Genomic DNA, 25,361 nt, shown 5'->3' with positions numbered 1-25,361 from the left:
AGGACAACATCTGTCTTTGATCCTACCAATCAAAAGGCTTGTAAAACTCCACTGTGTATGATGGGAAGCAACATGAAGGCGTCGGTTTCTTTGATGTATTGTAATCCACAGAAAGATTTTGTCTTGACCCAAGAGCTACAAAGTGGAGAGGAAGCAGGACTGGCCCAAGCTCCAGAGACCTTTTCCTTTAACTGTTTTACGACCTTTTCTTTGAACTGTTTGTAATCAAAGGCGATGGCTGTTTACGACCCCCGTCCCTTTAGAAACAGCTGTTGCCATGTATTTAGGGAAAGTCCAAATAAAAGAGGAGTCATACAATCTGGTGGAAGTGTACAAAGAGTACAGTCCAGACGTTTCTCCTCATTGAGCCAAATTTAATTCTGTCTCTGTTTAATTGCTTGCTTCTTGTCTTGTTTAATAGATGTCATCAGTGTTTGAACCTGACAGATAGTCACACACACACAGACATACACTAGGTGTGGTGAAATTACCCTCTACATTTGACCCATCCCCTTGTTCCACCCCCTGGGAGGTGAGGGGAGCAGTGAGCAGCAGCGGTGGCCGCGCTCACATCATCACAACTGCCACAAGTGGTAGAAAAGTGCATTAAAATTGAGGTATATACATTTCTTGTCGGCCCTCTAGATGGCTCTCGCAGCCCCCAAATGTTCCCCGGCCCTATGGTTAACAAATGCTGCTGGAGCATGAATGTTTGCATTTTTGGCTGTTTTTTTTATTAGGCAGACAAAAATGCAGTTTCTTTGTTTTTCCAGACATTCCTAAACTACATGATTGTACAATAAAAACTATGTATCTCTAAAACTAGTTATTTAAACTATTTTTCTTCAGATAATTTGAAGTTACAAAAACATCACTGTCCAATGAAATGATCAAAGAAAGAAAGAAAGAAAGAAGAAATGACTCTGTTGTTTTCTTAAATCAATGAAAACCATGAACTTTTATCTCCAAGGTTTATGATTTTTTTTTTTTTTACCCCTCAAACGCTGCTGTAAAAATTCGGTGAAAGGAGTGTGAAGATGACTCGATGTGTGTTCATGTTTAGAGGGCTCTAATAATGTTAAACTTGTTTACCGTATAATGTTGGCAACTTTTCTCTATCCTCTAAATATGAAAATATTAAATTAATGTATAATAATCCTACTTCGCGGAAATTCATTTATCACGGTCAGTCGTGAACCAATTAGCAGAAATAAACGAGGGACGACTGTTTGGGGTTTTCACCCACCTCCTGGACTAAGAAAATGTCATGGAAGTGACACATTTAAAATAATTAATTTTGCGACAGGTGACACAAAGGCCAAAAATCGACACTTGAAAATGCGCCCCCGAATATTACATTTAAAGTGTGGTTAACGTTTGGAATTTATTTTTAAAGAATGGCATGTTAGTTAAGAGTATGGCCATTTGTAACGTCTGGAAAGCAGCGATACAGTAGTGGTTGTACGAGACTAATCTGAGCGGCCACCTGTTGTGACGTCATCAAAACACTCAAGGCGGCGATGAGGGAGCTAGGATGCTAATGCTAGCAGAACTAGCAACGGCCAAGACAAGGACACAGATTGGTAAGACTTCCAGACACAACTCTGCGAGGTAATAACATCAACTTAGACACAACTCTGCGAGGTAATAACATCAACTTAGACACTGTTCGATTGTAGACTAATGATACTGCTTTCGGTGTTTTGTTGTTGTTGTATCCAGCTGATGGTCGTAATTATGACACGCTGTCATATTGGGTTCAGCTGCACTGCATAAACTTAACAAACCGGCTTGGAATAATTACAAATAAGAAGCAACACCACACAATTTGTTACACAACAATTCATTCTCAAAAGTCCCTAAAAGTCACGCACGCTAATAAGAATGATACAGTTTCAGGTGAGCGCCACTTAAAGGGAAACTGCACTTTTATGGAGTGTTGCCTATCGTTCACAATCATGAACGACATGACGACGGGTGTATATTTTTAATGCGTTCGAAATAGTTAATAAATAACGAATTTGAGCTTCTACAATGAAGCTGCTGTTTAGTTCACGTGTTGGCACTTAATTACATCTTACACTTGTGTTACTGTGGTGTCAGAACAACTCTACTTGATGCAGCTTGCTTTCTCTGCATTTTATTGTTGCTACCTGAGCAAACAACAGTAAATACCTGCTAGCTTTTCCAAAAGTGTTTTGTTTACATCTTCTTTTCTTTAGGTTTATGGTTTTCAATGCCTTGAAGTTGATACTTCTACAAAAACAAAAAACAGTTAAGTTGGCACTTTGTGTAAATCGTAAATAAAAACAGAATACAATGATTTACAAATCCTTTTCAACCTATATTCAATTGAATAGACTACAAAGACAAGATACTTAACGTTCAAACTGGAAAACTTTGTTATTTTTTGCAAATATTAGCTCATTTGGAATTTGATGTCTGCAACATGTTTCCAAAAAGATGGCACAAGTGGCAAAAAAGACTGAGAAAGTTTAGGAATGCTCATCAAACACTTATTTGGAACATCCCATAAAAGCACCTTCCATGAAATGCTAAGTCATTCACAAACAAGGATGGGATGAGGGTCACCACTTTGTGAACAAATGCGTGAGCAAATTGTCGAACAGTTTAAGAACAACATTTCTCAACAAGCTATTGCAAGGAATTTTTCATCTACGGTCCGTAATTTCATCATCTGGAGAAATCACTGCACGTAAGCTAAGATATTACGGACCTTCGATCCCTCAGGCGATACAGCAGTAAAAAGCAACATCAGTGTGTAAAGGACATCACCACATGGGCTCAGGAACACTTCAGAAAACCACAGTCCGGAACTACAGTTCATCGCTACATCTGTAAGTGCAAGTTAAAACTCTACTATTCAAAGCGAAATACATTTATCAACAACACCCAGAAACGCCGCCGGCTTCGCTGGGCCAGAGCTCATCTAAGATGGACTGATGCAAAGTGGAAAAGTGTTCTGTGGTCCGACGAGTCCACATTTCAAATTGTTTTTGGAAACTGTGGACGTCGTGTCCTCCGGAACAAAGAGGAAAAGAACCATCCGGACCGTTCTCGACGCAAAGTTCAAAAGCCAGCATCTGGGATGGTATGGGGGTGTATTAGTGCCCAAAGCATGGGCAATTTACACATTTGTGAAGGCACCATTAATGCTGAAAGGTACATACAGGTTTTGGAGCAACGTATGTTGCCATCCAAGCAACGTTATCATGGACACCCCTGCTTATTTCAGCAAGACAATGCCAAGCAACGTGTTACAACAGCGTGGCTTCATATTTTATTTTATTATTGTTTTTTTGTTTAGTTTTTTGTCATAAAAAAATGCAATCATGCATGCTTACGGACTCTATCCCTGCAGACTGTATTGATCTATATTGATATATAATGTAGGAACCAGAAATATTAATAACAGAAAGAAACAACCCGTTTCTGTGAATGAGTGTAAATGGGTGAGGGAGGTTTTTTGGGTTGGTGCACTAATTGTAAGTGTATCTTGTGTTTTTTATGTGGATTTAATAAAAATTAAAAATACATTTTATTTTTATTTTTTATTTTTTCTTGTGTGGTTGGGGACCACTGCCTTAGACCACAAAAGTGCAGTGAAAGCGATTTAAATGTTTTTTAGGTTAACAAACATAATAAAACAACTATTTATAAATCCTTCATTTTGTTAGGAGCCCTGACTACTTTTGTCAGCAATCTAAATGGAGATAAATTGGCAAGTTTTTATTTCTATTTCCAAAACCTTACGCAAATTGCATGTTTCTCACTGGACAACGACACGGTTGGCACCTACAATATTTGCAAATGTTGCGTAAAAGTGACGCTAGCTGCCTCACTTAAACACACTTTGTGTATATTTGTGTTGGCAGAGGGAAGTCCTGAGTTGGCCTTCAGCCTTTAGGATAAAGCCTGGCCGGATGGATTGCATCACCCCAGCAAGAACAAGCCTCCTGCGTCTGGGCCAGGGCAAGAAGGGGATATGCAAGCTGTGTGGTCGGTTTTGGAAAAGTAAGCCAAAACCCACATTGGCCGCTACTGGCAGGACAGGAAACAGGTGAGGGGGAAGCCTGGTTTTCCTGCTTATGAATCACATTCGGCTTCTAAATCTGACACATACAAGTCAGGACGCCATGGTGAGTAAAGAGCTCTTCCATCTTTTCCTGTGCGCAACCCCTAAGCACTTAAGGATTCATCAGAGCTCCTTGTGGACTCATAAAGCAAATTTGAGATTCCCAGGTGGCCAGTTAAGCGCAAGTTGACTTCTTTATGTACTGGAACCATTTCATTTCTTCTTTAACAACACAACTGGCAAAGTGATTTTCTATGGTCAAGGTAAGGTTATTGTTTTATCTAATCATTTGCTACCACCCCCCAGCCCCTACAGTTAAAGGCCTACTGAAAGCCACTACTACCGACCACGCAGTCTGATAGTTTATATATCAATGATGAAATCTTAACATTGCAACACATGCCAATACGGCCGGGTTAACTTATAAAGTGACATTTTAAAATTCCCGGGAAATATCCGGCTGAAACATCGCGGTATGATGACGTATGCGCGTGACGAAGTCCGAGTAACGGAAGTTATGGTACCCCGTAGAATCCTATACAAAAAGCTCTGTTTTCATTTCATAATTCCACAGTATTCTGAACATCTTTTGCAATTTTTTTAATGAACAATGAAGGCTGCAAAGAAGACAGTTGTAGGTGGGATCAGTGTATTAGCAGCGGACTACAGCAACACAACCAGGAGGACTTTGTTGGAGCGCTAGCCGCGCTAGCCGCGCTAGCCGCCGACTTCACCTTGACTTCCTACGTCTCCGGGCCGCCAAACGCATTGGGTGAAGTCCTTCGTCCTTCTGCCGATCGCTGGAACGCAGGTGAGCACGGGTGTTGATGAGCAAATGAGGGCTGGCTGGCGTAGGTGGAGAGCTAATGTTTTTAGCATAGCTCTGTGCAGTCTGGTTGCTAAGTTAGCTTCAATGGCGTCGTTAGCACAGCATTGTTAACCTTCGCCAGCCTGGAAAGCATTAACCGTGTATTTACATGTCCACGGTTTAATAGTATTGTTGATTTTCTATCTATACTTCCAGTCAGGGGTTTATTTCTTTTGTTTCTATATGCAGTTAAAGCAAGATGCTATCACGTTAGCTCGTAGCTAAAGCATTTCGCCGATGTATTGTCGTGGAGATAAAAGGCACTGAATGTCCATTTCGCGTTCTCGACTCTCATTTTCAAGAGGATATAGTATCCGAGGTGGTTTAAAATACAAATCTGTGATCTACAATAGAAAAAGGAGAGTGTGGAATCCAATGAGCCAGCTTGTACCTAAGTTACGGTCAGAGCGAAAAAAGATACGTCCATCGCTGCCTCTCAAGTCATTCACTGTAACGTTCCTCATCTACGAATCTTTCATCCTCGCTCAAATTAATGGGGTAATCATCACTTTCTCGGTCCGAATCTCTCTCGCTCCATTGTAAACAATGGGGAATTGTGAGGAATCCTAGCTCCTGTGACGTCACGCTACTTCCGGTACAGGCAAGGCTTTTTTTTATCAGCGAGCAAAAGTTGCGAACTTTATCGTCGATTTTCTCTACTAAATCCTTTCAGCAAAAATATGGCAATATCGCGAAATGATCAAGTATGACACATAGAATGGATCTGCTATTCCCCTTTAAATAAAAAAAAAATCATTTCAGTAGGCCTTTAACTAACTTTTAATCCATATGTTACTCAATGATCGCCGCCGTTTGCGCGCAGGACACGGGTTTGCAGAAGTAATTAAGATGTCAACATGGGCCCAAAATGACGACGTTATGAAAAATGTATGTCTTTCCAAAAACAGGCAAATTTGAAATGACTTATTAGGTATTTAAATTTTTTTTTGTCATTGTGATATTTTCAAATTTTATTTTTTAATTGGATAATTATTTTTGTATTATTTTTAAGAATATTTTTAGTCTAAATTCTAATCCAACAATATTTTTTATTATTAATTAGAAACATATGTCTATCCATCCATCCATTTTCTACCACTTGTCCCTTATGTTTTTCTATTATTATTGGGTCCCACTTGTTTTTGTTTACTGTGTTTATATATAATTTAACTTAAATGAAAAATGTTACTCAATGATCGCAGCTGTTTGCACGCGAAACACGGGTTTGCAGAAGTAATTAAGATTTAGCGTGGGCCAAAAATGATGACTGTGTGAAAAATTTCTGTCATTCCAAAAACAGGTACCGGTACATTTATTGACATATTAGGTATTTTATTATATTTGTGTTGTTCTGAAGTTTTATCATTTTATTTTTTTAATTTGATGCATTTTTGTTATTTTTTTAAGAATATTTTTGTCTAAATCCAAACCCCACAAAATGTTTTATCAATAACTGTAAAAACATTTGTATTATTATTATTGGGCCTTGTTTGTTTTGTTAAACAACTTGTGTAGGGTGCATATACTGTGTGTATGTATTAGTGCTGTCAAAACATTTTTTTTCAATCCGAAGAATCATATTTTTGAATCTTAATTAATTGGGATTAATAGCAGAAAATTACTTGCTTACATAATTTAACAAAAATAGGCAATGTTACTCAATGATTGCGGGGTTTGCAAAACTAATTAAGATTTAAACTTTGGCCAAAAATTAAGATTTCTTATTTTATTTTATTTTTTATTTATTTTAATAATTTTTTCTTGTGATAATTTATGATCAAATTAAAAAAAAATGTAAGCATGTTTTTAGTCTAAATTCAAACCCCACAATATTTGTATCAATAATTATAAGATGTTTTCTATGTTTAAAAAAAAATATATATATATATAAATGATAAATGGGTTGTACTTGTATAGCGCTTTTCTACCTTCAAGGTACTCAAAGCGCTTTGACAGTATTTCCACATTTACCCATTCACACACACATTCACACACTGATGGCGGGAGCTGCCATGCAAGGCGCTAACCAGCAGCCATCAGAGGCAAAGGGTGAAGTGTCTTGCCCAAGGACACAACGGACGTGACTAGGAAGGTAGAAGGTGGGAATTGAACCCCAGTAACCAGCAACACTCCGATTGCTGGCACAGCCACTCTACCAACTTCGCCACGCCGTCCCAATATATTATTGGGCCCCGCTTGTTATGTTAAACAACTTGTATGGTAAATTTACCGTGTGCTGTCAAACAAAACCTGTTTTTTCAGTCAGATGAATCACACTTTTGAATTTTAAATAATTGCGATGAATCACAGAAAATTACTTGCTTGCATAATTTGACTTAAATGGAAAATATTACTCAATGATCGCTGCCCCAGAGATTGTTTGAGCGTGGAACACGTTTTACTAAGTTTTACCGAGTTTGTGTTCAAATTTGGCGTGTTTGTAGAAATAATTAAGGTTTCAATAGGACTCAAAAATTATGTCATTCAATGTTTTTGTCTTTCCAAAAACAGGTACATTTACTTATTAGTTATTTATATTATATTTTTGTTGTGATATTTTTTTTTTATAATCTTATCCTCTTTTAAAAAAAATGTGATCAATATTTTAAAAATTATTTTTAAATATTTTTGTAGCCTGAATTCTGTCCCCACTTCCTCAATATTTATATTTTGTTTGCTATGTTTTTCATTATTCTTGTAAGTTATTAGTCAATTATTGGACCCTGCTTCGTATATATTAGTGCTATCAAAGTATTATTTTTTAAAAATCAAATTATTATACTTCAAAATTTGATTGATCGCACAAAATGACTTGCTTGAGTAATTTAAATGTAATTTTTTTTTACAAAGACCGCCAATATTTTTACATCTTTTTAAAAATGTTTTACTTGAATGCACGCTATTTATTTACTCAAACTTTGTAACAGTTTTATTTAAAGTATTGACTTGGTTTATTTTTAAGTAAAATTTACCAGCGAGTACACCTCACTCACCTTTGCACAAACATAGGCATTGATCTGATCACCGACAGTATAACCACCGCGCCGACTTTTAAGTAACCATCCACGGATAAGGTAAAGGAGCATGTGCTGTCAGAATAAATTGTGTGATGATTAATTGCATGCATTAACTTTGACAGCCCTAATACACAAATACAGTTGCAGGATGCCGACTGGGATATGTTGTGGTCGTTTGTAGTTATACTTGTAAAGGCATTATGTCATCACGGCACGGAGCATCGTTTGTCAATTATTTTCCAGCTCAGCGATGAGTAACATCTGTTGCTTTATTGCTGCACGTTCACAGGGCTTCTTGTCGTGCCTTCAGGGCAGGATGGAATGTATTATTAGTAGTAGTATTATTATGTCATCATGTTTAGACGCCAATAACAAAAAGTACACAAGCATCAATACATGAAGCATACACAAAGCATTCACCTCAAGTAATGTTGATTTTCTAACTTTTGTTATTGATCTTTTTCTTTTGCTGGAAACATGGAGTCAGTCAGCCAGTACAAAACATGTGATTTTGTTTGCTCGCCACAACTCACTGTTGTGCTCCCAAAAATAGCTTTGTGAACAGGGCTACACTTAAAAGGCCTACACACACACACACACACAATAACACACAACGTCTCAGGCTTTGTTGTGTTATTTCTCGGTCTGTGTTTTCCTTGCATGTCACTGCTTCGCTGCTTTGGAGGTTCTATGAAACTTTGAAAATGTCTGAATATCTTAATTTTAATTTGCGTGTCTTGTAGTTCAAAATGTAATTCATCGTAATCATACAGTATGTTATGTTTTGGTAATAATAAGTTACAAATTGCATCTTTAAGATTAGGGATGGGCATATAACAATACTAATTAATAAAAATTTTTAGAGCTGCAATGATTATTCCATTAGAAAAAGAATCTATTTATTTTCTGTTGCTTTAATTAATCGTTCAAAGAGAGTATCTAATACAAATTGACATAATCCCTCGACAGCATGGAACTTTAAATTATTGGGCAGTGTTCCTGCACGGCCGCTAAAGTGGAGTGCACATGAGAGAGGCGGGGTGTGTGTGTCATGATCTGTGTGGCCAAGAACACCAAAGGATTTTTTTTTTTAATATAATTAATGGACACATGTTAAAGGCCTGCTGAAATGAATTTTTTTTATTTAAACGGGGATAGCAGATCCATTCTATGTGTCATACTTGATCATTTCGCGATATTGCCATATTTTTTCTGGAAGGATTTAGTAGAGAACATAGACGATAAAATTTGCAACTTTTGGTCGCTGATAAAAAAAGCCTTGCCTGTACTGGAAGTAGCGTTGACGTCACAGGTTGAAAGGCTCCTCACATTTCCCCATTGTTTACACCAGCAGCGAGAGCGATTCGGACCGAGAAAGCGACGATTACCCCATTAATTTGAGCCAGGATGAAAGATTCGTGGATGAGGAACGTGAGAGTGAAGGACTAGAGTGCAGTGCAGGACGCATATTTTTTCGCTCTGACCGTAACTTAGGTACAAGGGCTCATTGGATTCCACACTCGCTCCTTTTTATATTGTGGATCATGGATTTGTATTTTAAACCACCTCGGATACTATATCCTCTTGAAAATGAGAGTCGAGAACGCGAAATGGACATTCACAGTGACTTTTATCCCCACGACAATACATCGGCGAAGCACTTTAGCTACGGAGCTAAAGTGATAGCATCGGGCTTAACTGTAGATAGAAACAAAAGAAATAAACCCCTGACTGGAAGGATAGACAGAAAATCAACAATACTATTAAACCCTGGACCTGTAACTACACAGTTAATGCTTTCCAGCCTGGCGAAGCTTAACAATGCTGTTGCTAACGACGCCATTGAAGCTAACTTAGCAACGGGACCTCAAAGAGCTATGCTAAAAACATTAGCTATCCACCTACGCCAGCCAGCCCTCATCTGCTCCTCAACACCCGTGCTCACCTGCGTTCCAGCGATCGACGGAGCGGCGAAGGACTTCACCCGATCATCAATGCGGTCGGCGGCTAGCGTCGGATAGCGCGTCTGCTATCCAAGTCAAAGTCCTCCTGGTTGTGTTGCTACAGCCAGCCGCTAATACACCGATGCCACCTACAACTTTCTTCTTTGCAGTCTTCATTGTTCATTAAACAAATTGCAAAAGATTCACCAACACAGATGTCCGGAATACTGTGGAATTTTGCGATGAAAACAGAGCTTTTTGTATTTGATACAATGTGTCCGAATACTTCCGTTTCAACGATTGACGTCACGCGCATACGTCATCATACATAGACATTTTCAACCGGAAGTTTTGCGGGAAATTTAAAATTGCACTTTATAAGTTAACCCGGCCGTATTGGCATGTGTTGCAATGTTAAGAGTTCATCATTGATATATAAACTATCAGACTGCGTGGTCGGTAGTAGTGGGTTTCAGTAGGCCTTTAAAAGTGCAATTTTAATGTTGATAATGTGCATTTATTCAGAAAAAGAATTATGGTTTGGAAAGCAGAAAATGTTTTGTTTATTTCAACTATTTTACCTCACATATGCATTGAGTCTATAAATTGTGTTTTATCCAATTACTCAGTTAAAATAATCCATCGATTACTACAGGGTTTTTTCACCTTTTTGACCTTGGGGCCCAACTTTTCCACGACAGACAAATAATTAACACTGGATTAGTAATCGGACTCTTGATTTTAATCATATTCAATAATTATATCTAACCTTGTTACAGTTTAATAGGATACACCTTGTCAGAGGATATGAACACGTGTTAATTAAAAGATTATTATCAAGGCTTAGGTCAGGCTGATTACAAAAATAAATACTAATCAAATATACTGCAAAAGAAGGGACCCATAAAAACTGATGAATAATTGCATAATTACATACAATTATGTAGTGCTACAATAAATACATTCCAACTAAATTGATAATAAATGTGTTTTTAAATAACTAAGTGCAACAAAAATACAGCTTCACTACTTTAGTCCTAATTTTTGCGCTTAATTAAAACTTTTCCATGACTTTAGCTCTAGACTCTGTTTGTTTGATATTGTCATTACTGCTGCAAGTGATGGAAAAGTTATTACAAATGAGTGCTGTTCGGCCCAAACGGAACACAGCTGAGAATCTGATATTTTTTGGCGGCCCTCTTGGAGGGAGTTTGGGGCCCAACAATGGTTAGGAAAGACTGGATTACTTGATTACTAAAATAACTGATAGCTGCAACACCCCAAGACCATTTACAAAAATGTTGTGATTGTGTGAAATTTGATTAATCGCTCTTTAAAGTCATTGGGCTAACAAAAAATATAGTGCTGTACTTGGCTGCAACCAGCAGAGGCACTGTCGCTGCAGCCTGACGATGTGCTCTAAAGAAATACATAACATACATATTTTTTTATTAAACTTTAACTTGTAATACTAATTAAAATACAATATATTATACCAGGGTTGTCCAAACTACAGCCCGCGGACCATTTTGGCTCGTGAAAGGGCACAAGTTCCATAAGCAATATGGCCTGGAGCGGTGTATTTATATCATATACAAATAACCAATGGTGTGGTAGCTGCCATTTTGTTGCCATCTGGTGGCCAATGATCGTAACTCACCCATTAATTGTACATTTATGGATTCATAGCACAGCATTTATATATATGACCCAATCCAAACAACCTTCCCTAGTCATGCTGCAGAAAAATGATGGTCACACACAAAACAACCTGCTCATTGAACTTTGTGGATATTATGAAAAAAACGTCCAATCAACGTAAACAAAATCTAAATTACGCCCATTTAAATCAATTATAAGGGATGGTGGGAAAAATGGAAAACCCTCTCTCTACATTTATCCATGTTTGGCGCATTTTCTGAATGAAAAAAAAACCTTAAGGAGGTTGTCAGAGAAGTAAAGAAGATAGGAGTTGAATAATTATTAATTATACAGCCATTATATTAGTATATGTATATATATGATGGTCACACACAAAACATACTGTGTATATGTATATATATATATATATATATATATATATATATATATATATATATATATATATATATATATATATATATATATATATATATATATATAGTTACTTTCCATGCAGTCGGCTTTCGGCCCCCGGCCAAATTTTTTAAGCGCAATGTGGGCCCCCAGTCAAAAGGTTTGGACAACATGATAAAGAAAAAAATTCCACAAAGACACTGTAGTTTAATTTAAGAATTGTGTTAAATTTGATCGTTGGTTATGTCTTGATGGATGGAAATAGAGTGCACTACTTTGTTGAAACCAGCCGAGGCACTGTTAATGCAGCCTGAAGATGAACAATACGATCGATGTCACGACGCCCCAAAACAAGTTACATCATAATATAAATATTAAAATATATTTAATTAAAAATTATAAAATAAAGAATCCCCCATAGTTCAATTAATGCCAAACAGTCCCTCACTTTGCTCAAAGGATTAAAAAAAATGTGTCTGCTGTCAACCCCCCACCCCTTTTGTCTTGCACACACCAACAACACACAGCCGCTGACACCCGACTGGTTCACAATGTTCCTCTTTAGTTATTTCTGTCTGCAGCGCCGTGCCTCCCACTGAAAGACGACAGTGTGTCCATTGGCGCTTGCAGCGGCGTGCGTGTGCGTGCACGTATGTGTGCACGTGTGTGTTTTGGCAGGATAATTAGACCTTGTGCGTTGCTCACCGAGAGCTCTTTAACCGCAAGGCTGAGCAATAATGAATCTAGCTTGTCACGGATGCCGGCCTGACACACACACACACACAAACACACACACACACACACACCTACACATGGACGGCACGCTGAGTACATATACTAATGTTCAAAAACAAACACACAGGCATGCACACACAAAAGGACACACTTGAATTTCCAAGAGTCCAGCTATATGGAGCACTGAGGGTAAAAATGCATATACAATCGGACAACTTTTGAAATTTGGTTTATCAAAACTAGCATGAATCCAGATTAGACGGACGCTCGGGTGAGAATTTTGCATCACCACATACCAGGGGCAGAGCTAGGTGATGGTAAAAAAATTGCACATCACGCACTCAACCTTGGCAAAGTGTGATAATAATAAAAAGGTCTTGGGAGTAACATGCAGTAAGTCATAAATTACATAAATGAGCCTACATTCTGGTATTCATGTATTAAAACAGGTGCAAACTCTATAGCGCACGCAAAGCTGAGCTACTAAACTTGTGCGCGGAGGATTGCGGAATAAGGAGCGCAATCCATTTAGCGTGTCTGTCTTCATGAATATGCAGAATATATGTTGATCACAATATTAGGAGGAGGAGATGCAAATATGATTATTCGGCACGCGCAATGTGATTTGGCAAGGCTGAAACTGTTCCGCGGGTGCTAATTTGCAAGTATGAAATCTACGTGTAAAATGGCAAAGTTACACACACGTCTGTGAGAGAAGTGATCGTGATAGACAGAGAATCCTCCGTGAGAGTGTCAACTAGGGTTGTACGGTATACCGGTACTGATAAAGTACCGCGGTAATAATGAATTTAGAACAGTGCTATTCTGCTTCTGAAAAATACCGGTACGCCGTCGTGACATTGCTGGTAAAACGAGCAGAGGCGCATGTTAAGCATTGCATACGGTTTTTTGATTGATTGGTTGAGACTTTTATTAGTAGATAGTACAATACATACTCCGTACAATTGACCACTTAATGGTAACACCCGAATACGTTTTTCAACTTGTTTAAGTCGGGGTCCACGTTAATCAATTCATGGAAACAGTGTAGAGATATAAAAAGTAATTAAACTAATCCATTTTCTACCTCTTGTACCTCATAATTTTGACAAAATAATACAACCAATATGTTACTGCATACGTCAGCAGCCAAATTAGGAGCCTTTGTTTGCTTACTTATTACTAACAGAGAAGTTGTCTAGTACGTTTACTATCTTATTTAATGTCAAAATTCTTCTTTGGTTGCAATAAGAAATGTATGTTTAATGTATCATAAGCTTTTCTGTTAAAATAAAGCCAATAATGAAAGTATCAAAATAAATTTTGGAAGCGGTATCAAAATAATGGTATCGGGACAACCCTAGTGTCAACATATATGGACCGTCAGGAAAAGAAAATATCAGGCATAGTCTATCCAGCAATATCATTGTATAATTTCATAGCTACTGAATGACTTGGGGTTGATAAAAAATATATATATATTAAAATGCTGCATTTCGGTGTCTGTCTGCGTTTATTTATTTATTTATTATTATAATATATCGCCTAGTGAAGTGAATTACATTTATATAGCGCTTTTTTCTCAAGTGACTCAAAGCGCTTTACATTGTGAAACCCAATATCTAAGTTACATTTAAACCAGTGTGGGTGGCACTGGGAGCAGGTGGGTAAAGTGTCTTGCCCAAGGACACAACGGCAGTGACTAGGATGGCGGAAGCGGGGATCGAACCTGCAACCCTCAAGTTGCTGGCACGGCCGCTCTACCAACCGAGCTATATCGCCTATATAAAAAATATATTGCAATATGCATTTTCTTGAATTTTGATCATTCCATCGCATGCGACGCTGAGATGGTTCACCGCCCCCCTGCAGAGCGTGAGTGTGCAAAAAATAGTTTCTGTTGTCTATCGTTTGCAATTCTATATTGCAGAAAAGGTGGTGCTACCAGTTCAACAACGTCGCACACATGTTGGAAAGCACAATAACAGGAATGTGGAGTGATATGAGTGTTTCCATGGCCACAGCCATGTAGTACACGTGAAAAACCTAATCTAATTAAGGGGGTCTGCACCACTTTTACACTTATCAATTGTATATTACCCTTCCATAAACTTGCATCATTTCTCTCATGCGGTTGTTTTTGAAGATCGTGTAGGTTTTTTGTCATTTGTAGTAGTTTCCTTTATTTTTTTGCATTTCTTTTTTAATCTTGCAGCCTTTATTTGGTGGATACTTTTTCATTAACAGCAATTGTGTTATAGTGTACACGTGTGTTTGGTTTTGGGTCATTTCTCTCTTTGGTGCATCCCTGTCGGCCACCGTAGATTTGTGTGCCTAAGAAATGTCAAGTCTACACCACTAATTCCTGCAATGCTAAATATGCCCCTAAATGACACACTGCCTTCTAAAGTTGCGAAATAAATCATACAAAATGGCATGACTTGCCAGCACCGTTTATTTAAGCTAGAAAGCTCAACCACATCAAAAGAAGAAGCGTCGACTTACCGAAGCCTATACTCTTTAACACGTTAGCAATTAGCATGCTTTCACCCGAGTCAAAATCATGTCCTTTTCAGCGTGAGGAAAAATATAGTTAGCCCGCACCCCTCTATGTGCACTTGTGCTGTGTCCATATAACTGAATTAAGTTGTCAAAAAACTACTTTTATTTGTTCTATTTAGTATTTTATTGGCGTTGCTTGACTCCTTACCGAGACACTCTTCCTGTTTACATTCTTGCGCTCGCTGCTGACCAATAGGAGAGCGAGTGCTGAGTGTCACGTGACTAGCCGTGACGCATTTAGGCACGCTTGGAATTTTGACCGTTTCAACAAAAACGGTGTTGACCATCAATTTAACTAATTCAGAGCCGAGAAAGTGAACTAGAGGTCTAAAATTGGTCAATCATGATCTTGTGTTGACACAGAATGGTCTTCAAGAGACAATCTATCAAGGAATCAAAAGCCAAAATGTAACATGTCATTATCATTGTTAATGCATCCTGATTTTAGCTGCAAACCTCATGTGTTTGGCGTCCATATGCCGCAATAAAAAAAAATGAAGGTGGTTTTAAAATCCTAAAAACACTTCTTTTGACACCTGACTAGAGAACAGGGAACAAGGCGTCACCTTCCTCTTTTTCTCGGCCTGCTCATTGTTCTTACAGAGTCGACTAACACGTGTGCACGCTTTCAGAATAGTTATGTGCCCAAGTTTATTGGAGGCTTGCCATTAAGACACACGCACACATACACCTTCTTCTCGTTCGGACTTCCCCAGTCATGTGAATATAGTGTTGAGTCACGGTCGCGACTTATCACGCTATCGCACTCTTCTCCAGCCTCCCCGTTGGCTTCCTCTGCAGCTTTAATCTTTGTGCCACGGGCTGCGTCACATTAGCTTGAACAATCTGAACACGGGCAAAGTGATATTCCCGCAAATGTCTCTGACAGTTGCTCCTTTTCTCGTCTGATTTCAGATGAACATGTACTATGCATTAAAATTAACTATTCTAACATTGCAATGAGTTCCAGCTCCAATAACACTCTACGTTTTGGTTTGATTGCCATTGTTTGCTCACAAAGAATAGAGGGAAAACGCTGCCCCCAGTGTTTGGGCAGAGAATTGCACGATAAGCACTCGAATCTGACCAAGTGTGATAAAAGAATCAAGACTATAGAGGGAGAGGACAAAATGAAATAAATACATAAATATTTAAATCACGTGTCAAACTCAAGGCCCGGGGACCAGATCTGGCCCGCCACATAGTTTTATGTGGCCCGCGAAAACCTGGTAACAATTTTTGTTCGTATTTGTTCTTTCAATTTTGACAGAAAAATTGCATGTCTTTTAAACTTGAGAATTGTCTGACAATGCAAAAAACATTACATTAACAAGAAGGTGTCCAAAGTGCGAATATTGTTGGATAAAATAAATAACAATAAAAATTAAATAAATAAAAAACATTAAGATGTAACGCAAAAAAAGCTAAACATTTGATATTATTAACTCAGGCGTGTCCGAATTATTTTATTTCCATTAAAAAAATATTTTAAAAAAGGGCATTCTATATCCAGTATTTAAAGACAAAACGTAGGGTTGTTATGAGTGACAGAGAGTCATTATTAGTATCAACAGTTTCTCATTACATTTCTTTATTTTTTATTTTTACTGTTGTTTTTAACAGTTACACACCTGTGTAATAATTAATAAAAGTACACTTTGTCCCCTGAAACACAAATTTAACATTAAGTTTTGTCTTTAAACATAAGCAATGTCTGTCTGTAGCATTTTTTTTTTTTACAAAATAGAAATATAAAAATGGCCCCCCGCATACTTTGACTTTTTAATATGTGACCCTTGTTGGAAAAGGTTGTGACACCCCGATATTAATATATATTCCAAACCACCATGCTAGACGGTGGGAATGGTGTTCCTGGGATTAAAGGCCTCACCTTTCTCCTCCAAACATATTGCTGGGTATTGTGGCCAAACAGCTCAATTTTTGTTTCATCTGACATCACATGGACAAAGACAAGACCTTCTGGAGGAAAGTTATGTGGTCAGATTAAAGAAAAAATTTAGCTGTTTGGCCACAATACCCAGCAATATGTTTGGAGGAGAAAAGGTGAGGTCTTTAATCCCAGGGACACCATTCCTACCGTCAAGCATGGTGGTGGTAGTATTATGCTCTGGGCCTGTTTTGCTGCCAATGGAAATGGTGCTTTAAGAAGGGACAATGAAAAAGGAGTATTACCTTCAAATTCTTCAGGACAACCTAAAATCATCAGCCCGGAGGTTGGGTCTTGGGCACAGTTGGGTGTTCCAACAGGATAATGAACCCAAACACACGTCAAAAGTGGTAAAGGAATGGCTAAATCAGGCCAGAAATAAGGTTTTAGAATGGCCTTCCCAAAGTCCTGACTTAAACTTGTGGCTACCAAAAGTGCCTTATTGCAGTGGAACTTGCCACGGGACATGTAACCAAATATTAACATTGCTGTATGTATACTTTTGACCCAGCAGATTTGGTCACATTTTCAGCAGACCCATAATACATTCATAAAAGAACCAAACTTCATGAATGTTTTTTGTGACCAACAAGTATGTGCTCCAATCACTCTATCACAAAAAATAAGAGTTGTAGAAAGTATTGGAAACTCAAGACAGCCATGACATTATGTTCTTTACAAGCGTATGTAAACTTTTGATCGCGACTGTATATTCACTGTAACAAGCGCCTCTGAGAGCAGCCGTAACTGCAATGTGGCCCTCGTGAAAACAAGTTTTACACCTCTGCTTTAAATAATTACTCGTGTCGTTTAAATATTTTAATGTAAAATGATATTCATTCATTCAACTATTTAATTCATTATTATTAGTATTCCATCCATCCATCCATTTTCTACCGCTTATCCCTTTCGCGGTTGCGGGGGGTGCTGGAGCCTATCTCAGCTACAATCGGGCGGACGTTTTTTGATTAATTACGTTTTTTTGTTTTTTTTTATTAATCTTTCACAGGTTCCACAGATAAGTGGAAGTAGTAACCAATCAACTGACTTTTAATGGGGGAGTTTGACAGATACATTGAATTCATGAAGCTGACACACAGGTTCATATGGAATTAAACAATTAAATAAATAGTAAGTTTTTTAAAACGTGCAATAATTTATAAAAAACTAAATTTCATTTTGAAATCATTTCTATATTTTCTAAAATATTGAAATAATTAAATGATTAGTCATATTTGCATTGAATTAAAGACATGTGAGACAACACATGTATTCATTTAATTCCAATGTATCTATTTATTTTATTCTTATGCTTTGAAGATACACACACAATTGTAACTGTTATTTCTTCCTGCAAATAATAAATATGTACAACGTGTTTGGATGTATTCATTTATGTAAAATTGTCATTAAATGTAATATTGCCTGACAAAAAGTGATTCGACGTACGTAATATTTTGATATTTACACATCGCATATTTACTCACGCGCATCTGACTAGAATACCCTTATGTGCATTACATATATCAACATCAAGTACCTACTGTACTGTTTACTTGTTGAAATACCCTTTTTAGAACAAATATCTACCCATATAATTTATATGCGTATATATAATATATATATAATATATATGTATATATATATATATATAAATATATATATATATATATATATATATATATATATATATATATATATATATATATATATATATGTATGTGTGTGTGTGTATACATATATATATATATATATATATATATATATATATATATATATATATATAAATTATATGGGTAGATATTTGTTCTAAAAAGGGTATTTCAACAAGTAAACAGTACAGTAGGTACTTGATGTTGATATATGTAATACACATAAGGGTATTCTAGTCAGATGCGCGTGTGTAAATATGCGATGTGTAAATATCAAAATATTACGTACGTCGAATCACTTTTTGTCAGGCAATATTACATTTAATGACAATTTTACATAAATGAATACATCCAAACACGTTGTACATATTTATTATTTGCAGGAAGAAATAACAGTTACAATTGTGTGTGTGTATCTTCCAAGCAAGAAAGAAGTTTGATCACATCAACATCGGACTAACTGACACACTCCGCTTCGCTGCAGGTCCGCAAGCCACGCCCACCCCCCACAGCCACAGAAGAGGAAAACTGTCCTTTCCCGGGCATGATAAAGTCTTAAATAATGTCAAACACGTAGCGTTACAATAACCAGGAAGATAAAGTGTTTGTCTCACACCTACTAATCAAGCATTCACATTTTGCCACAACACACATGGGGGAAAGTCTTAATTGGAAATACAGCCATATTAACTCCTAAACTGCCATTTTAACACACACCAAATCATCAGCACGCATCCAATGCTTTCTCGTGGCCACGAGAAAGTTTCTCGTGGCCACTTCCCATGTCCCTAAAGGGACATGGGAAGAGAAAGAGAAAGTTTCTCGTGCGCACGAGAAACTTTCTCGATACATGTCTAAAAAAAAAAAAATTCCCATGTCCCTTTAGGGGCTCTGTAACAATGAGTCATGTAGCCTACATTATTTTCAGATTAAATTACGGTTATTTTTATTTATATTTATAAAAGTCAGGTTTTCAAACTCCAGTCAAAGACTACAGCTAGCCCCGAAGTGTTGATACCGCATAATTTTGTGTCGTTGTTGATGTAGTCGTGTGTTATTGTTTATTTTTGTCTAATGTTACATTAGCTTAATTATTTTTTACTACCGTTACCCTTCTCAGAGTCGTTTTGTTGACATTACCACTCTTAATTGGTGGCCGGGACGTGGCAGGAATAAAATCCCACTATTGCTGTTGTGATGCTAATGTGCAATGCTACGTCTGCTTTCAAGCTCGCTAAAATGTTCTTGCACTTATGTTTACAATGACTCATGTAGCCTACATTATTTTCAAATTAAATTAGTTATTTTTATTCATATTTATAAAAGTCAGGTTCTCAAACTCCGGGTAAAGACTGTAGCTAGCCCGGAGGTGTTGATAACGTGTAATTTGTGACGTTGTTGATGTTGTCCTGGGTTATTGTTTTTTTGTTTGATGTTACATTAGCTTAATTATTTTTTTTACTAGCATTAGCCTTATCAGAGTCATGTTGTTGACATTCCCACTCTAATTGGTGGCTTGGGACGTGACCAGGAATAAAATGCAACTAATTTTGTTGTGATGCATTTGTGCAATGCTATGCCTGCTAGCTTGCTCGCTAAAATGTTCTTGCAGTTGTGTTTACAATGACTCATGTAGCCTACATTATTCTCAGATTAAATTACAGTTATTTTTATTCATATGTAGAAAAGTCAGGTTTTCAAACTCCAGTCAAAGGCTGCAGCTAGCCCTGAAGTGTTGATAACGTGTAATTTGTGTTGTTGTTCATGTTGTTGTTCATGTTGTCGTGTGTTATTGTTTATTTTTGTCTGATGTTACATTAGCTTAAATATTTTTTACTAGCGTTAGCCTTATCAGAGTCGTTTTGTTGACATCCCCACTCTAATTGGTGGCCGGGATGTGGCCAGGAATACAATCCAACTATTGCTGTTGTGATGCTAATGTGCAATGCTACACCTGCTTTCAAGCTCGCTGAAATGTTATTGCACTTGTGTTGTGTTCACAATGACTCATGTAGCCTACATTATTTTCAGATAAAATTACGGTTATTTTTATTTATATGTATAAAAGTCAGGTTTTCAAACTCCAGTCAAAGACTACAGCTGGCCCCGAAGTGTTGATACCGTGTAATTTGTGTCTTTGTTGATGTAGTCGTGTGTTAATGTTTATTTTTGTCTAATGTTACATTAGCTTAATTATTTTTTACTAGCGTTACACTTATCAGAGTCGTTTTGTTGACATTCCCACTCTTAATTGGCGGCCGGGACGTGGCCAGGAATAAAATCCCACTATTGCTGTTGTGATGCTAATGTGCAATGCTACGCCTGCTTTCAAGCTCGCTAAAATGTTCTTGCACTTGTGTTTACAATGACTCATGTAGCCTACATTATTTTCAAATTAAATTATTTATTTTTATTCATATTTATAAAAGTCAGGTTCTCAAACTCCGGGTAAGGACTGCAGCTAGCCCGGAGGTGTTGATAACGTGTAATTTGTGACGTTATTGATGTTGTCGTGTGTTATTGTTTATTTTTGTCTGATGTTACATTAGCTTAATTATTTTTTACTAGCCTTAGCCTTATCAGAGTCGTTTTGTTGACATCCCCACTCTAATTGGCGACCGGGACGTGGCCACAAATAAAATCCAACTATTGCTGTTGTGATGCTAATGTGCAATGCTACACCTGCTTTGTGTTGGGTTCACAATGACTCATATAGCCTAAATTATTTTCAAAGTAAATTATAAAATTTATAAAAGTCAGGTTTTCAAACTACCGGTAAAGACTGCAGCTCGGAAGTGTTGATAACGTGTAATTTGTGACGTTGTCGATGTTGTCGTGTGTTATCCTTTATTTTTGTCTGACTAGCTTAATTATTTTTTACTAGTGTTAGCCTTATCAGAGTTCGTTTTGTTGACATCCCCACTCTAATTGGTGGCCGGGACGTGGCCAGGAATAAAATCCAACTAATGCTGTTGTGATGCTAATGCACAATGCTACGCCGGCTCGCTAGCTCGCTATTATGTTATTGCACTTGTGGTGTGTTCACAATGACTCATGTAGCCTACATTATTTCCAGATTAAATTACGGTTATTTTTATTAATATTTATAAAAATCAGGTTCTCAAACTCCAGTCAAAGACTGCAGCAAGTGTTGATACCGTGCAATTTGTGTCATTGTTGATGTAGTCGTGTGTTATAATTTATTTTTGTCTGACGTTACAGTAACTTAGTTATCTTTTGCTTGCGTTAGCCTTATAAGACTTGTGTTGTTGACATTCTCGCTTTAACTGGCGGCCGGGATGTGACCAGGAATAAAATCCAACTAATTCTGTTGTGATGCTACGCCTGCTAGATATCTCGCTAAAATGTTATTGCACTTGTGTTGTGTTTACAGTAGAATACAATAGAATACCTTTGTCATTGCATTAAAATTACAACAAAATGTAATCATGTAGCCTACATTATTTTCAGAATAAATTTGTTATTTTTATTCATATTGATTAAAGTCAGATCCTCAAACTCCAGGTAAAGACTGCTGCTAGTGTTGATAATGTGTAATTTGTGTCGTTGTTGATCTAGTTGTGTGTATTTTATCTTTTTTTTTAGTCTGACGTTACAGTAGCTTGGTTATGTTTTACAAGCGTTAGCCTTATCAGAGTCGTGTTGTTGACATTCTCGCTCTCTTCGGCAGGTCACGGTGTTGCTGTTGACAGGCGTCCATAGACTATGGCGCCAGACTGACAGGTTAGCAGGATATATACTTTTTTTTGTGTATCTGTGTGTGTGTGTGTGTGTGTGTGTGTGTGTGTGTGTGTGTGTGTGTGTGTGTGTGTGTGTGTGTGTGTGTGTGTGTGTGTGTGTGTGTGTGTGTGTGTGTGTGTGTGTGTGTGTGTGTGTGTGTGTGTGTGTGTGTGTGTGTGTGGGATTGCAATAAAACTGAGATGCTCTTCAAGTTGGAAGCCTGGTAGACTTATCTGAGGTTGATCACAAGTAACAAAAGGGCTTACACGCAGCTGGGACTTGACCAGGAAAAACAATCCGACTAACACTGTTGTGATGCTAATGTACTATGCTACGCCCGCTAAATTTGACAATGGCTCATTTTAGATAAATTACGGTTATTTTTATTGGTATTTAAGAGGGGTGCACAAAAAAATTGATTCACATCCGAATCGCGATTCTTACTCATCCCGATTCTAAATAGTCATAATTTTTGAAAATGTATACAAACATTTTTTTTCATTTTTGTAGTTTTATTTTTTAAAATCATGAATCGATTTAGAATGGCAATGAATAAGAATTGTGAATTTATTCCAAAAAAGTCAGATTTTTTTTTTCTATGTTAAATTTGTTTTTTTAATGGATTTTAAAAAAATCATGAATCGATTTAGAATCGGGATTAATAAGAATCGCGATTCGGATGTGTATCGATTTTTTTGTGCAGCCCTATAAACATTAATAAAAATAACCATATTGGTCACACCCCTTATATTCATATAAGCCGCCAGGTTACAAACTGTGGGGTATCCAAAGTGCTGGCCGAGGGCCAAAACTGGCCCATGGCTCGTTTTTATTGACCCTGGGGATATTGTAAAAATAAAATGAATAAATGATCAATGACATAAAACATAAGATTTTACACTAATTTGCTGCGTCATCTATAACACAAAGCTCTAAGATGTTTTGTTTAGATAACATAAATTGACCGACATTAGATTCAGTTATTCTGGATGCATCCCTTCTGAACTCTTATTTCAATGCCAGTGTTGTGCCAAAGTGGAGTCCTTCTGTATCCTGTCTTTGTTTCTGGCATTCAGTAATATTGGACACAATGGCAAGGAAGTATATGAACATATGGAAATAAAGACGCTATAAGTCAGATCCCTACATTGGAGACAACTTACCCTCAGAATATAGTCGTTGTAGTCATCTCCGATGCGTCGAAGCTCTCGTCCGATTTCCACGGCTTGCATGGCCCCCGCTGGAAGACGCAGTGAAGGAAAACATTTAATACTCAATAATACGACCATAAGAGTCACCTGCTGGAGTTATTTATAGACGTGGGTAATTAGTCCTGTGCTATGACGCCTTCTCACATCGACATAAAGGGTGGGTGATTACACAACTTGGGGCGGAGCGTCTTCATTGGAGGATGTGTCCAAGTGCAGACGGGTTGCTTTTGGTTTGAAGGAACGTGATCAATCAAAACAAGCAGAGGAAGCTGATGCGTCTTCCTGCCACAGGAGGAGGAAGGTGTCGCCTAGGGAGCCGTAAGAGGATCTCAAATGGTCACAGATGATCTTGATGACGGAGACAGACTGACGACTAGTTTGTGTGTGTGTGTCTGTGTGTGGTGTGTTTATCTCCTGTCAGTGCTATCTGATGAGCTAAATGAATGAGCATTGAAAGGCGTGTGTCTGCGCCTCACAAAAGACCAGCACCGCTGTTTTGACTGCAACACACACACGCTAAAGTCCATCTGGATCAGCGTACTTAATGAACGACCATGTTTTGACTCCTGGAAATGAGGCAAGCACACGCGTGCACGCAAATAAAAACATTGGCTAATCATTGCTAGATTTTAAAACAAAATCATACATGCAGAGATTTTGACTGGGGTCTATACTTGCTTAGGTAAAGCTGCATAACCTGACGAGATCTAAAAGGGCTTTTTGTCAACAATCCTGCCTTTAGAATGGCTCTCCAAGGCTATCGTTCTACTCCACACCAGTCCAGTAGGAGACAGTGGTGGTAGATACAGATTGCCAAATCATTTAACAAAAGGAGATATTTAAATTTTTTAAACTATTAATGACAAAAAAAAACAAAATAAACACGTTCTTATCAACTACAAGCTTTTTGAAAGATAAGAGTGACTCTTTTTAGGCTAAACGATAGCAGCAGACAGTGTACATGCTTAGCGTCTAGGTATGTACGCAGCGCATACATTTTTTAACAATCTACACTGTTCCTGTTCTGAAGTATGGACTAATAAATCAATGGTAAATGGTAAACGGTCTGTATTTTTATAGCGCTTTACTATACCCAAAGTGATACCCAAATGAATGAGAAGCAGTTATGGACACTATATTCGGCTAAAATGGCTCTTTAAGTACCACGAGACGTAATGGGGATCTGCTTGGCATCTTTCTGTGTGGAGTTTTCATGTTCTCCCCGTGACTTTGTGGGTTCTCTCCGGGTACTCCAGCTTCCTCCCACCGCCAAAAACATGCACCTGGGGATAGGGTGATTGGCAACACTAAATTGGCCCAAGTGTGTGAATGTGAATGTTGTCTCTCTATCTGTGTTGGCCCTGCGATGAGGTGGCGACTTGTCTATCTATCTCAGCCCGAATGCAGCTGAGATAGGCTCCAGCACCCCCCGCGACCCTAAAAAGGGACAAGCGGTAGAAAATGGATGGATCGATATATATATATGTACTGTATACTATAAACATATACATACAAGCATATATATACATACAT

At 37.7% G+C, this 25,361-nt stretch overlaps 2 protein-coding genes across 12 annotated transcripts in view; one reads left to right on the top strand and one right to left on the bottom strand.

Moving 5' to 3' along the window:
• bcl2l11 (BCL2 like 11) overlaps window positions 1–25,361 on the bottom strand; it is a 36,861-nt gene that overhangs the window by 4,957 nt on the left and 6,543 nt on the right. For both annotated transcript variants that reach the window (XR_009827370.1, XM_062059561.1), the window contains exon 3: window positions 23,781–23,857. Coding sequence is in view for 1 of the 2 variants with exons in the window: in XM_062059561.1 (XP_061915545.1) it covers window positions 23,781–23,857 (77 nt within the window). In the remaining variant the exon portion in view is untranslated. The remainder of the gene's footprint in view (window positions 1–23,780; window positions 23,858–25,361) is intronic.
• arhgef33 (Rho guanine nucleotide exchange factor (GEF) 33) overlaps window positions 1,439–25,361 on the top strand; it is a 92,677-nt gene continuing 68,754 nt past the window's right edge. For 4 of the 10 annotated variants that reach the window (XM_062059557.1, XM_062059556.1, XM_062059549.1 and 1 more), the window contains exons 1-3: window positions 1,529–1,611; window positions 3,897–4,081; window positions 22,568–22,620. The gene's annotated coding sequence lies outside the window, so the exon portion shown is untranslated. Of the gene's footprint in view, window positions 1,645–3,896; window positions 4,082–4,148; window positions 4,360–22,444; window positions 22,621–25,361 lie in introns of those variants that run through there. The other 6 variants (XM_062059550.1, XM_062059552.1, XM_062059553.1 and 3 more) reach the window with 6 other exon arrangements.

Source organism: Entelurus aequoreus, linkage group LG09 (genome assembly GCF_033978785.1).
Source record: "Entelurus aequoreus isolate RoL-2023_Sb linkage group LG09, RoL_Eaeq_v1.1, whole genome shotgun sequence".
NCBI lineage: Eukaryota > Metazoa > Chordata > Actinopteri > Syngnathiformes > Syngnathidae > Entelurus > Entelurus aequoreus.
This window is presented reverse-complemented; position numbering and strand designations above follow the sequence as displayed.